Source organism: Protopterus annectens, chromosome 3.part0 (assembly GCF_019279795.1).
Source record: "Protopterus annectens isolate FY-2018-M chromosome 3.part0, PAN1.0, whole genome shotgun sequence".
NCBI classification, from domain to species: Eukaryota; Metazoa; Chordata; order Ceratodontiformes; family Protopteridae; genus Protopterus; species Protopterus annectens.
In genome coordinates this window covers 265,111,565-265,127,616 of record NC_056731.1, presented here as the reverse complement: position 1 = coordinate 265,127,616, position 16,052 = coordinate 265,111,565, and the positions used below count along the sequence as shown (strand labels likewise).

General features: G+C 39.5%; 1 protein-coding gene across 1 annotated transcript in view; it reads left to right on the top strand.

Moving 5' to 3' along the window:
- The window catches only part of LRRC72 (leucine rich repeat containing 72), an 833,487-nt gene that overhangs the window by 499,423 nt on the left and 318,012 nt on the right, over positions 1 to 16,052 (top strand). The window contains exon 7 of the mRNA XM_044065565.1: positions 2,320 to 2,484. Coding sequence (XP_043921500.1) covers positions 2,320 to 2,484 — 165 coding nt within the window. The remainder of the gene's footprint in view (positions 1 to 2,319; positions 2,485 to 16,052) is intronic.

Below are 16,052 nucleotides of genomic sequence, written 5' to 3'. Positions count from 1 at the left end.
CAACTAAAAAAAATCCTTGATCTGTGCTAACAATCAGACTGTCTTTTGTACTGTTATCTCTTTTCTGCCAAATGTATTAGTCCAGGTTTAAAATTTGCACTGTCCATTTGTCACCCTACCAAGAAAACAGAGGCAGTAAAAATTAATAAAACTCCAGGACTAGCTTTTTATTAATATGAAAATCAGGTGAAATGGCTTAAACTGTAAACTTTTAGTTATGGAGGAAAATAAATGTCCTACTGGTGTACAATGTTATGAGTGCTGAATTTTGGCAAATTGTATTGAACTAAAAAGAATTTATCAATGAATCATTGTTCTGCAAAGAAGTATAAAACTAGAACACAAAAGAACCACAAAATTTGTTTTATTTAGTGAAAGGGAACTTTGAGCCTACAGTGCTGTAACAGATGTTATTAGGTTGGCATCCTAACAAACAACTTTTAGGAAAAATGCATAAATTTATGGTTAAAGATGTTATTGAGATTTGGTAAATGCAGGTGAAAATGAAATTTTGCTGCATGAAGTGTGTCAAGTATGCATCAGCATTTCAGCTTACTGAAAGATGTGGTGAATTTGTTATCAATTAAACAACACTGAAGGGAGATCAACAAACTCCATGATCCAGAATTCAGATAAGCTACTATTTCAATTAGAAGGTGATAGTCCAAGCCAGGGATCACAGCGCTAAAAAAATATATGATTCAAGTAGGATTTGGACCCCTTTGTTTAAGGTTCTGGCTGCACTGCTTAAGCTACTGAAGCAGCTCAGCACTAGCCACTACTTTGAATCTATCTCTCTCTGTCTTTGTTCTCTGTCTCTATCTCTCTCTCTCTCCCGTTGTCTCTCATACAAGTTATTCACATTTAAGCAGACCAACAAGAACAAAAGAAATGTAAGTACTTTTTTTAAAAATGTGAATGGGCTGGACCCCATACCCTTTTTCACTCACAACCAAGGCTCACTATGAAGAACATATCAAGAGCAGTAACATACTCTGGAAGAAATCAAACAATGCAGGAGAAATCAGAGAGTGCATCAGCAAATTCTCTAGTTTATTTGAGTTCTACTTCATCTAATTTATTAGCACATTCTGCCCTTTCCCTTCTTTGTCTTATTACTTGTGTGGTATTTAGGAAAAGGAAGGAAGGACAAATTGCATTATCTATGAACTTCACAGAGAGCCTGTACTGTGAGTGAAAAAGTGTCTGGGGACAGGGCTGCAGGTTGCCAAATGTCATATCTGTTCCACTTCACGCCTACCTATGTGTTATACCAGAATAGTATGGGCAATACTTACCTGGTGCATTGCCTTGAGACATATGGGTAGTAGGCACCAGACCTGTTCCCTCATTCAAGCCACCATCTGGTATGAGTGGCCAGTCCTACTGCCTGGAAGGTGACACGAAAAATACTCTAACTTCCTTAGCCTGTTCAGTGTTGGTTGTCCACTTCCTCTGAAGAGCCTGCCCATTGCAGTATCCTGAGCCTTCTAATTTGTAGGACAAACCTGTAACCCTCCTTAACACCTGTTGTAGGACCTTATGGCTTCCCATGGCATTCACATTTCACACTGAGCCCTGCCAGACCTAGTCTGTTTTTGCTTACACCACCTTTCTATAGTAAGCTCATGTCCTGCCTCTGGACAGCTTGCAGAAGCACATTGCTCTGCTGGAGTGTGCCTGCCTGTGTGGCTATACCCATACTTATATACCTGAAGATAAAACAGTTCATTTAGTTAGTGGATGTATGTGCTGCATTACACCATACGTGTGTTACTGTTCATATCCTACCCTCATTGCAGCTACCTGGATATCAGTAGCAGCAACACCAGCAAATACCATTTTGCCCTCCCATACAGTACTTTTACCCCGCGCCTCTAGAAGACCATGTCACCCCACTACCCTGTATATGCTATAGTATCCTATAGCCACTGTATTGTCAACCAGCTATAGGCACACAGACCTACTGGCATTTGTTATCATGATATAGAGCAGTACTGTAGTGCACCTGGATTTATTTGTAAGTCTGATTTTTCTGACATTTCCTGTAATATCGTGATAAGATTTTGTGATGTAGCTAGAGTGATGCTAAATTTTATCACTACCTCACCTGTGTTATCATAATAAATACATTTATCAGCTAATTATTCAGTGTCCAACATGGTGCAATACTGAACACAGATTTGGTGTAATTCATGTCCAGCTGAAAGGTCATAGCTTTCTGCTACATGTGTAGGGTACATATAATACACTGTCATTGTGTGTGTAGATACCATTTTTAATTATAATCAGTTTCAGTTTATATTTTTTGATGTTCAGGAGTTAACCTGGAAGAAAGAAGAGCTGCCTTTAATGTTTATAATCCTGAACGCTCCCATGTACTTCAGTCAGTAGCTTTTGGAAGGAGGACACATACATCACCAGTACCATCACATTTAACTACTAGAAGGTCTCTATCAGTGGGAAGGTCAAAGTTCCCCCAAGGTTTGTACATTTATTTTGTTAACTAATTTAAAGATATGGAATAAAATCATTGGAATTAAATATGGTTAATAAACAACTAATATCTGTCAAATTGTATTAATAGCTAAGGCAGATATCATAGTGATGCTAACTACCAGATGGCACAATAAGTAAGCAATAAGATATGACCAGAGATAATATGGTAAGTCAGCATTGTCCCCTGAGGTTTAATTAACCTCCACATTAGCATAACTCCTGGAAGTACCTTGTTGCTATTATTATATCTGGATTTGTATATTATTTATGTTTCCTAATTCTCTTATAAATCTCAAAAGGAATGTTAACAAGTATAGTACCATAAAGATCTTTGGATTTCCACAACCATTCAGCATCCAATATTACAAAGACCTTTAAAGTAATAACACATGGGAATTGCCTGCAATGTCTTTTTTTCTACATTCAACAGAAGTCAGTTTAGTCATGCCCTCCCACTTTTTCACAGAAAAATACACATATCCTACGAATGTTACATTACCAAAAACAAGCAAATGAATTCTTCAGTTGCTATTGACTGGATGTTCACATATTTTAATGGTTATCTTCCATCATGTTTTGCTTCTGGTTCAGAAAGTGAAAAACAGTGAAACATTTTCCTGTTATTTTAATACCCACCCACCACTACTGTCACACTCCAATCATCCCAATAGCGCAAAAAACAATGCTGTATTGGCCCATTTGTTTGCCCTGAGAGAGCTGATCAGGCCCTTGGAGTAACTTGATCAAGCAACACTTCTACCCATTGGGCTCACAGAACATGCCAGGTTCCCCAGGACAGACTAATGGTTTGGCTCTCCCCCCAATACCCCATTCATTTCAGTCAGGGAAGTGAGGGTAGGAAGGTAGAGACTGCGTTGGTTAGCAGTCAGACAGACCTAGCCCCCCCCCCCGGAGATCCTATTCCCAGTCAGCAGCCCAAAGTCTGGATGAACACATTCACCTCCACCAAGGTGTTGCCCAGGACTTCAATGTTCAGTACACTACCTGACGGTGTGTGCTAAGTAGGTCCATTCTTAGGAATTCTACTCTCCACTCAATCATTCAGTAGGCTTGGATGGAGTACCTACTAGACACTATCCAAACAGTGAACCACAGCTGCTTTCCAACCCTAGGATGGATGATCCAACTGTTTTTCACTCACACCCTCTCTGTCCATTCCCTCCAGCAGTCAAGCCACTAAGTGAACACATATCGACTGGATCACGATCTGGGCTTCATCCGTCTACACTCTGGGAACAGGTCCCCTTATTTAATTATTTTCTGATACATTTCCAATGCTTTTAGGGAAGAGATACATCAGAAGTAATTATGAATTCTTTGTAGTACTTTTTAAAAGGTCAGGTTTAACAACCCAAAACTTTTTGGTCATAACTAAATAAACTATCACCTTAGCAAGACCAACACTCCCTCTCCAAAAACAAACAATACGGCAGATTCTATCCCCACACAGTTTAATTCCTACTTTACACAATCAATATTATCTCTCATAGACAATAATACATCTATCCCCCCACCCCTGTCCAACCAAAGCCACCCACAGCTTTTCAATTTTAGTCCAGTACCCACTTTACTCTTAAACTAAAAACTACCTCACTAGCTGTAGACCACTACTGTTCTTCTACATTTTACCAATTTAATAAACCAACATAGAAACAATGGTCTGCTTATGTCCACCATGTTCTTAGACTTGTCAAAGGCATTTGATACTGTCTCACACCAGCAACTGCTCATTCAACTCTCCTCAGTACGACTTTCACAAAACTCCTTGTCTTGGTTACTTAGCTACCTGTCTGGGAGGCAACAAGCCAATAAGTGGCAACAAACCTACTCATTCTTTCAACTAGTTACTACAGGTATCCCTCAGGACTCTATCATGGGTCCACTCCTATTTAATATATTTATTAATAACCTCCACAGCTTCACTCACCATGCCAGTGTAGTTCAGTATGCAGACAGTTTAACATTAATATGTGCAGCCTCAACAATAAATAAGTTCCAAGATATTAACCAAAATCTTTCTCCTCTGTAGAAACCTGGCTTAAAGAACAAACTTCCTACTCAACCCCAAGAAAACTATGTTAATGCATTTTACCTCAAAAGGTTGCCAAAATCAATCTTTTACCATAAAGCTGGCAAATAATACTGTCACTGAAACTGTAGCCCAAAGTAAACTTCTAGGCATTATAAAAGATGACAATCTCAGATATTACCAGCATATACTGCACACCATTAAATGTACATACCAGAAACTGGGCTCCGTTTAGAGGATCAATGGATTTCTTACAGATACTGCAAGAAAAACTCTAACCACCGCCTTCTTAATACCAACTCTTTTATATGCAGCTCCTATACTAATAAACTTAAACAATACTCAAAGAAAGAAACTTGCCTCTTGCTACAATAAAATAGCTAGATTTGCCCCCATGATCCCCATAGGACCTACCACTGTCATAGCTTAAAGCGATTAAACTGGCTTGAACTGTACAGCTACCTATCATATTCACAACTAAAGCACACAAACCCATTCATCATCCAGAAAAATGCCATGCACTACAAAACGTATTACTGCCCTACTGTTCAGTAAGGGACCTCTGTTCTGGTAACAAATTTTTACTACTCACAAATAAGTAAAATAATGTTGCAGGAGACTCGCTCTACCCCAGTACATTGCTAAACTCTGGATTAGTATCCCTGTGATGACCCACCACTGCCAACCAGTATGACATGAATATCCCACCTCTGGGCCAGTAATCAAGGAACCTCAATCCTCACCACTGGCACCTGTTGGGGGACATTCACTAGGAGGATAACAGGTACACACACAGTATTTCCAGATGCAGGCCCCTGCATCAAGTGCAATTTCCCTTAAGAGCACACAGAGACCACAGTCAGTCCGGGGCTGGTTTCTCCCTCTTTCTCCAGATCCCCAGTAAGACTCCTCACTGGCACAGTTATAGAATTGAGTCCTTAGCCAGGGTTCCAAGCCAAGTCCTCTAGCACTCTCTCTGTTTAACCAGTGGTTGGTCAGTATCCCTGACCAAGTAGCTGACACACACACTTTTTTGAGATTTGATCTGCACAGACACACACACACACACACACACACACACACACACACACACACACACACACACATGGGAAAGGCTGGCACAGGTTTACTAGCTATGCCCCCTCTTGTTCAGACTATAAGGTAGTTTTCACTGCTACCAGAAACCCTTGACAGCTGCTTTAAGGCCCTTAACAAAGGATTTCTAATTTTACTGTGTGATATTGATATTAATACAAATGATAATTTGACCAAGAACAAGGCTATTAGGAGTGGCCCACACAGTGTCATCAAATAAATATGTAAGTACTCTCAAAACATAAATATCTCTACAAAGATCAGCCACAATAAAAGGTTTAAACATATTTAATAAAAAATAATAAAAGAGCAAGACAATAGTAAATATCAATTCACAATGACATCAGAGTTCAAAACTACAGCAAATATTTAAAACAACATTGAAGGACAGGCTCAGACAAATAAAGAAAAGCAATATCTAAACTAAGCTTCACTATATTCCTGACTGAATATAAGAAAAATCACTATTCCCTACTTACTTAATAGAGCAAGGCAGATGATGTGGTGAATGATTCTTCTTGTTGCTGTTACGCCCAAGACAGAATACAGAATGCTCTATCTCACTAATAGACTTCTCAATATCTAAAATATTACTGCTGGGATAGCTTGCAGAATGACATCATTTCTGGTCATCTAACTTCTAGTTCCCATGCAAAACCCCCATTGCTGGCAGTATTTAGCACCTACCCATAAAAATACACACAAAATGGCTTTTGCTCAGATCTTTGGCAGCTGCTGAAGTCATAAAACAATTGCATACCTCCATGCTTCCAGAGTAGTGATTAGTTCACCACAAAGACAATACAGTGCGATAGCATCTTTGTGGCCTAGCCTATAAAGTGATTTAATTTCAGATAGTTTTCTAAAGTTTGCTGGACTGAGGTTAACCCTACATTTTCCTCTTTTAAAACATACACATTTAAACAGTTACAGTAGTGCTTGCACATTTATGTTCTGTCCAGTAAGGCAAACTGTGCAGACATTACAGACACAAGCACTTTACAAATACCTTTTCAAAACACACGTCTGTAGAAATTAGTTTGATATACACATGACATACAATTCTAATACATTTGTAACACCAGCATCTTGTATGAATCAGTCTGATTTTCACAAATGTTCCTCCTGTCATCACAAACCCCACACAAATAAAACTCTCTGACAAACTCAATAGTTTTAAACCACTACTTAAACAGCATCTTAACCAATGCTGGTCTTGCAAATGCTCATCACCAGTTTAAGACATGAAAAAAGACATGGAGGAGCTCTCGGATTAGGTAGCCCAGGCGGGTATGACCCTAGCCCTGAGCAGCCTTCTACCATCACCCAGAATGGTACCACAGTACAAGCAGAAAATGACTGATTTCAACAACTGGCTAAGTTTCTGGTGTCATTGTAAGGGGATCCAGTATCTTTCTGTGTGGGATGACATGATTGACAGACCTCGATGCTTTGCCAGAGATGTCCTGCATCTGTCACCCCTGGGCTTCCAGATACTGGCCAAGGCTCATGCCACCCCTATAGTTCCTTTTATAGGCAGTGTTCCAAAGAAAAAATTACCACCATAACAGCTACAAACAAATGCAATCTGAGGGTCATGCTGCTCAATGCTAGAAGTCTAAATCTCAAAATGCATTCACTCAAAGTACTCCTTAAAATGGAGAATATTGACATTTGTGCTGTAACAGAGACTTGGTTCAAGGCAGCAGAAAGCACCCCTGCACTACCAGGCTATAACTCATTCCACACCTTTCGGCCCCAGAACTTGGACCAAAGCTTCAAAGGTGGTGGTGGTGTTTCCATATTCATAAAGGATGTGCACACCTTCAGACTGGTAACCCAACATAATGCATCAGAGATACTTCAGGTGCAGCTAACATTGGTAAGACAGCAATTTAGATCGTAGCCTGCTATAGGTCCCCAACCATGTCCCAAGACTCACACTCCACATTCCTAAGCACCCTGAAGAATATTAGGGTCCAACCTAACACTCCCATACTGGGCAATTTCAACTACCCCTCCATTAACTGGGAAAACTACTCATGTACCAATACACTTGTCCAAAGTTTCTTGGAATTCAATAATTCTAGTGCCCTGGACAAGCTCGTTCTTACCCCTACTAGAGGTAGAAATATCCTTGACCTGGTCATTACTAACATGGGTGACCATTGCTCTACACCAGTAGTCAACTCCTCCCTGGTTAGATCCAATCACAAACTAATCATCTTGGAAATCCACATCCCTCCCACCTATCCCCCCCCCCCCCCCGCAAAGGTAACTACCATGAAAAACTTCTCCAAAGCTAACCTTGGGCTCCTAAAAACAGAGGCGGCTAACTTCAAGGCACCCATGCAAATAAAGAATAGTTGCATGACCGCTGAATCATACGCCAATGCACTGTACGAACACGTACACAAATACATGGATCTTGCATACCCAACAGAACCAACAATAGAACCAAGACTCTGTCTTCAAAAATAGGAAGCCAATCTGGTGATCCCTGCCATAAACAAACTCTACAACAGAAGATGGAAACTGATGCAGAATAAGGTGAAGTTCCAAGACTGGAAAAACTCCCTTATCAGCCTCAACAAAAAGTTGAGATCCCTCATCAAATCCTCTAAAGCTATCTATGAAAACAGAATTGCAGCAGATAGTAAAGACAACCACAAGGTCTTCTATAGTTATGTAAAGAATCTCCATGGCAATACTCAGATTTGCTCTGAGCTACTGCACAATGGTACCTCCTATACTGAGCCAACAAATATTGCCAGTATACTGGCCAACAGATTCATTGCCAACTTTACCCCTCTTTTCCCCACCAAAGGACCAATCACAATACCAGTAGATTGCCAGGTACCCAGTATTACTGTTGCACTGGTTAAAACAGCACTGTCCAAGGCCAAGAATACAGCATCTATGGGACCTGACAATATCCCTGGCTGTGTACTACATGAACTACAGAGTGAACTGGCACTTCACCTGTGTGCCCTGTTCAATCACAGCCTCACCTCAGGCTTTGTCCCTACCGAATGGTGCACTGCTGCATTCATCCCTCTCCACAAAGGAGGAGTGACTACAGATCCTGGAAACTATTGCCCCATTAGCCTGACGAGTCTGATATGCAAAGCTATGAAACGCATCATTATGGACCTAATAAACAAGGATATAATAAACAAGGATATAGGGAATCTCCAAACTCTGGATCCCACACAGTTTGGTTTTGTGAAGGGTAGATCATGCCTGCTCAAACTGGTTGACTTCTTTGAGTCAGTCACCAGACCTGTGGATGAAGGCAAGGTGGTTCATACAGCCTAACTTGACCTGGCCAAGGTCTTTGATACCATTCCCCACTCAGGAATCATAGAAAAACTCACTAAGCTAGGCATCATCCCCTATATCACTAGGTATGTTGCAAATTGGCTCACAGATAGAAACCAAAGTGTGAAAGTAGCTGACTTCAAGTCAGACTGCCGACCAGTCATGAGTGGAGTCCCACAGGGTTCGGTCCTGGGTCCTCTCCTGTTTGGTATCTACTTCTCTGAAGTTCAGGGCAACACGAAGGGACTCTGGCTGACAAAGTTTGCAGATGATTGCAAGTTGGGAGCTATTATTAACTCCCCAAGTGATGTTGACAGCCTACAGAAAGGCCTCATTGAGACCAATGACTAGTCTCAGAACCATGGCCTTAAACTCAATGCCAAAAAATGTGTCGTCATCCCCTTTGGGAAAAACCCGGTTCCCATGAATTACCACATTGATGGAAGTCCAATGAACACAGAAGGCATTATAAGAGATCTGGGAACACAGGTTGACAGCAGCCTCTCTTTTGACCACCACATTGCCACTGTGGTCAGAAAGTCCTTCTATGTGGCACATCTCATTACTAAGGGTTTGCATCCAGGAAGAAAGAGGTCATTGTCTACCTCTACTCTTCCCTCAATTGGGCCAGTCATCGAGTACAATGCCCCATTTGGCATGAACCTCACTAGACACCTGCAAAAACTGGAGAGGCCGCAAAAGTACCTCACAAAGAGGATTCTAGGCCTTAAACACTTGTCCTTTATGGACAGACTCAAAAAACTCCAAATACTCTCTGTCTCATATCGCCTACTTAGAAGCAATCTCTGCTTAACTTACAAAATCAAGACCCAGCTCTGTTAGAAATGCTACAGCTAAAGAAATTCAAATCCCTCTGCACCACACACTCCAGAGACATCAACCTCATTACCATAATCAACAGAATAAGCTGGAAGAACAGGTACATAACCCAGAGACTGCCCATGCTATAGAATAGACTTCCCATACATGTCAAACAGAGCACCTCACTGACCCTCTTCAAGAGAAATCTTGATGAGTGGATGGGAAATAGAAAATTCACCCTGGGGATCACTCCAGTGGCTCTACTCAACAGAGGCACTGGGGACTAAGGTCGGGTGGCATGATGCCAGGGTAATCCTATGGGCTAAGCTTGTAAAGGCTCCAGGGCCATTAGCCTAGTACACATCTATGAACCTATGAATCTAAGACTTTGTTCTCACCATACAATGTTGTTGTTGTGTCTTTCGGCTTTTCCCGGTTAGGGGTCACCACAATGGAACTCCGGTCCGCTAATGATTGGCAGTAGATTTTTACATGCCGAGTTGCCGGCCCTGACACACAACCTTCAACGAAGGTACGCCCATTCACGCATGTCTCCAAACAGAAGATGCTCTAGCTGAGAATCGAATAGGACAATGTCTTACTGTGCGGCGACAACGCTACCGCAGCACCACCACCGCAGCCTATTCTCTAAATACTCTCATTAAACAGAATATTCTCAATCTCTCACTGGAATGACAAAACAGTTTTTTATACATAATTGCTGCCAGTATAATTCATTAAGTTGCACGTGGGCTTTCTCTTTATTAACTTCTATCTCTGTAAAATGTTGGAATGCATAAATGTTAACTACTGTATGTGTATACATGTATATAGAAATATAACTACTCTGTGTTTAACTGAAGCAAAGTATAATGCAGTGTAAACAAATGGAGCTTTTCTCCCTGGGCCTCAGCTGAAAATGGATATTACCCAGTTGGATTTTCCAGGTAATCAAAGACAATAAATAATCTTTTTATTTCTGCTACTACAGTTTATCCTTATGGGAAAAGGAGCACACACACATATATATATATATATATATATATATATATATATATATATATATATATATATATATATATAGGAGCGCTACAGAATCCTGATAGCCCAAAATCCTGAAAACACACAGGATACCAACACTTACTATATTCCAGCACAAGTACATACAGAAACATATTACCCTTCAACTATATGCAGGGGGGACAAGCCCCCCTGTACCCCCATGTGGGGGGCTGCACTTCATTACACTAAGTGCAATCTCAGAGTTGATATATTTAAGTAGCAGGGGGTGTGGGGGGCTTGCCCCTCTGCTTATATTGGAGAAGAGTAATATGGTTTGTGTTTTATTTGTTTCTGTATTTACTTCTGCTGGAATATAGTAAGTGTTGGTATTCTGTGCGTTTTCAGGATTTTGAGTTTTCAGGATTTTGGTCTTCATGATTTTGGGCTTCCAGGATTTTGTAGCGCTCCTATATATATATATATATATATATATATATATATATATATATATGTGTGTGTGTGTGTGTGTGTGTGTTTTAATGTTGAAATGTTGCTTTCTTTCACTGACTACCACATTGTTTGTTTTCCCCCTTTGGAAAAAAAATCTTATTATTTATTTATTTATTTATTTATTGCATTTGCTTACCGGGAAAGTCCACTGGGCCTAAATGCACCCATTTTCAGTGGAGGCCTGGGAAGAAAAGCTCCACATTAATTACATACAAAGACATATAAACACAACAAAAACAGAATATGTAGAGAGGTAGTAGCACAATCAAAGTGTAAGAACAACAGTGATATTGTTTGCAATAATGGTATAGTTATGGAGGTAAAATAGAATACATTCAAATCATACTTAAATATAATAGTAAATACAGAATTTTATATATATATATATATATATATATATATATATATATATATTTAAGCAGAGAAGAGTTATCTTCAGATAGGCTACAGGAGGGAAAAGTCCAGCCAGAGTGGTAGTAGAATGAGTAAGTATAGTACAGAAGAGCGAAGGAGAAAGAAGTAATTGAATGAAGTCAGGAGTTGATGTTGTTTGTTGGGGTGCTGGTGCATAGCCAGTGAGAGGAGAGATGTAGTCTGAGGGATTTTTTTAAAGGAAGTGGGATTACTGGTAGTCCTGAGTGAAGGAGGGAGATTATTCCATAGTTTAGAGTTTATAGCATTGTTCTTTGAGGCATTGTTCTTTACTATGTATACTTTGATTAGTTTAATCTCTGTCTAAACATATTAGCTTTTGAGGAAGTTTTTGGACAGAGATAAAGTTATAATCTAGCTTAACTTTAACCCTTCTTATCCTGACCTATTCATCTTCAGTTTCTCCTAACATTAAATAGTTTTCTCAAACAAGAAATTACAATTTTTTCTTTGAAAATTCATAGTATGAAGTAGGCAATTAAGAACAACTCTTCCACTGGGAGTAGTAATATAAAAATTTAAAAGCAATTCTTGATCTCCTAACATGGAATAGTTTTGTCTAAAAAGTATTATTTTGTTGGCACACAGTGAGTCTTAGGGGAAGGCTTCTGTTGTAGTATCAAAGGTTCAGGTCTCCAGCTTATGATCTGTTGGGTGCTAATATCCCATCTTCCTTATTTTGACGTATATACTTGCTGATATTTTCAAAACTGTTAGTGATTGAGAAGTAACTTACTCCATAGTTTTACAAGTTATGTAATCTTTAACAAAACTTTATAGAACTGTGTATTGGCTCAGCTTGTGGTATGCTCTCAGCAAAGGTTTTCAATTAAAAATGGGTTGGACATGTCATTGTATGATAAGCAAGGGTCCCTTCTCTAGACCTTGAAGGATACACAGAAATAAAAATTCTTGAAGTATGTCCAAACATTTCTTGATTTCTTGCCCTTCTCTTCTCTTAAAAACCTTTGCATTTTCTTAACCTGTGTTCAGTGGCTTTTAATGGACTACAGAAGACAATATTATTTACAGTTATCGGTCTAAACAATGAGGAATATAGAGGAAACAATGACTTCCATAATGCACTGAATATAGCCTTGAGGTTCAGATGCAAGACAGTTACTAAAATGTACCTTATTGTCCTGCGTGCACCATAGATTTTTCATTTCCTTGCCCACCTTTATTGACTCACCATTAATTTTCTAATCAAAATATATGGATTTTTCCAAATTTAATGATGGATTTTATAACAAAAACTTTGATGTATCTGTACCATATTTCAACCTATCTGTAATATTTTCATATCCTTTATAGTGTCAGTGTTTCTTATATATTATTTTTCTAACTACATTTCTTTATCTGTAATCATATCAGAAAAAAGTCACTGAATAAGAGTGACCCCATTACAGAGCCTTTAGGAATTCTGCTGTCCACTAAATCATTTAGTAGGCTTAGGTAGATAACCTGCTTTCCACATGCACTGCATTATCCCTAACAGCCAGTTATTTACTCATTAACCTTCAGAACTGTTAATATTTAGTCAGCCTCAGCTGATAGGTTATCCATCTTCATGGTAGATCCAAGCCAGCAACTTTTTCATTTCAGAGCTTCTGTGTCACTCAAGCTCATCATTTAATTACTGCTGCAGTAACCTTAGCTATATGGGCTATATTCTGCTAAGCTGTCCAGCTTCCAAAGCTTCAATGGTGCATTCCATGCATCCAAACTATTACTAAGGTTGTGCTGAGTTGAAGAAAGAGTGGTTTGACTGCCAAGCCACTCAGAGCCTTCCTGATGCCAAACTGCACTTCTCTTGCAAGTTGTCCAGGATTGACAATCTAATGCTTTCCATTGTTGGGCAGATAAGTTCCCAGTTTCATCAGAATCTAAGTCTCCTATTTTCCCTTCCTGTTCTCCCACAGCTTGTAACCATAGACTCCTAAGATTTTGTTTAAGGAGCAGTGTCTATGGGTATTAAAGTGCAGGGTCATTGAGGCAGAAAACACAAAACAAAACACATAATCATAAAAGAGTTGTTGGCACTTACAGATGCTGTCAGCACTGTCAATCATCTTTGGTTCCAAGGACAATTACAAGTTTTTACAAACAACACCATAGTGATAACCAGATCCTACCCTCCATGCAGAATAGCCATAGTAGCTTGAGATATTATTTTTCAGCACAATCTCACTCTACAGGCATCTTAGATAAAATCAAAGCAAATTTTGTATCAGACAAGCTGAGAAGGAGTACTGCAGACTCACAAATGGAAACTGAACTAGGGGTCTTCCAGGAATTGGTGGGAAACAACTCAGATTTTTTTGCCTCCATTCCAACAATCAGTAGACAAAATAATTTTTCTTTCCATCGTACTGGAATGTTCCTGTATGCTTTTCCACCCTTTTTACTAATATCCAGGATCACTCTGAAGGTTTAGAAGGACTCTCCAAAGATCATTGTGGTGACCCTTTTCTGGCTCAGGTAACAGTAGTTCTTCCTTCTACTGGAAATGGCCAAGGGCAATTACCACAAGCTTCCTCAGAGACTAGAACTACTCACACAAGGCAGGGTGTGTTTGATACAAACCCACACCAAACAACTGCAACTACCTATCTGGCTGGTAGAGTCTTAATACCTTTTAGGTACCTATATTATGTGGATGTACAGCAGGTATTAAAGGAAGCAAGAAAAACTGCTACTGGAAAACTGTATAAAAGAAAATGGAAAAGGTTTTCTAGTTGGTGCCAAAAAAAAGAACCAAGACTCTTCTCATGCTAGTGTTTCACTGATTCTACATTATTTGTGTGAGTTACTTTCATTTGGCCCATCATACTCCATCAAGGTTCATTTGTTGGTCATTTCAGCATGTCTGTCCATGGATCTCACATCTTTCAGTGTAATCTCATGTGAAAATGTTTTTGAAAAGGGTTTTGCATACAAGTTTCCTAGAAAATAGGTGGCTGCTCCTTGGGATCTCAATTTTATCTTGGAAAAATTATATTTTACTCCATTTAAACCAGCTCATTAGGCTGACTTGAGGTTGTAAGCATGTAAAACAGTGTTACTGATTATTCTGACTTCTGCAAGAAGAATATCTGAGCTGGAAGCTATTATAGTGGGACAACCTTATCTCATTTTCCACAAAGATAGGGTTTCCTTATGAACTAATGATTCAGTTATGCCTGAAGTGGTGTCCGAGTTTACCTTGAGCTAAGCTATCCATCTCCATGTCTTCTTTCCAGAACTTGAAAATGAAGGAGAACGAATGTTCCTTACCTTGGATGACCGCAGACAACTCAGTTATTATTTTGACAGAAATAAATCTTTTAGAAACTTTGATAATTTATTTCTTGCGAAGGTAAAAAGAATGGGCAACCTACCTGCCTCAAAGCACACACACACTATCACAGCAGGACAATTCCAGAAAGGAGCAAGGCTCATTCTTCCAGGGCCTTACTGTCATCCATAACTTTTTGGAAAGAGTTGGATTCTAAAAGTATTCCAGAAGCAGCTATTTGGCCCTTTGTACATACCATTACAAAGCACTACAAGCTAGAGTCCTTCTTCAGGTCTTGAAAGGCTTTGTTAGGACCATTCTCCAGGGGCTCGTGGACTCTCATTCTTCCTCCTTTCAGTAAGTGTAGCCATGCTAGCCTACCTATATAGCTAAGGCCACTGCAGCCATGATCAAATGTTGAACATAATACAGGTAAACATATCATAACTGTAGATGTTTGAATGATCGTTGCTATAGTAGACAGTGCATCCCTCGATCCTGCCTTATTTTTCTATGTTTTTACTGCCATGGTGATGACATATACTTTTATTTTCCTAGCGTTGATCTTCTCAGGACTCTAGCCTCCCTCTCTCAGTTGGTGTGAAGTCTCTGAAGGACTTGGCACCCAAACCACTCTTTTTTCTTTAGCATAACTCAAGCTGAGCAATGGTTTGAGCACATGGAAAGTGCCATTGAAGCTTTAGAAGCTGATATAACCCGTATAGCTAAGACTACTGCAGCAATGATCATTTGATCATCTACTTACACAACTGTACATTCTCCAGATTTTGTTTTCCACCATCTGCAACAGACACATTCTTCTAGGACTTATTAGAGATTTCCAAGGTAAGTGTATTTTCTTAACCAGATGTTCTCCCAAGTTCTACTTAGCTATTCCTTTTACTTCAGCTTTAGTATATAACCACAAAATATAAACATTTATATCAATGCTGCCTGTGTTCCTCTATCTTGAGCATATGTTGGCATGCACAGCAAAAGATTAAGGCTTATAGCAAGAACCTCAATCACCCAAACTGTATGGAT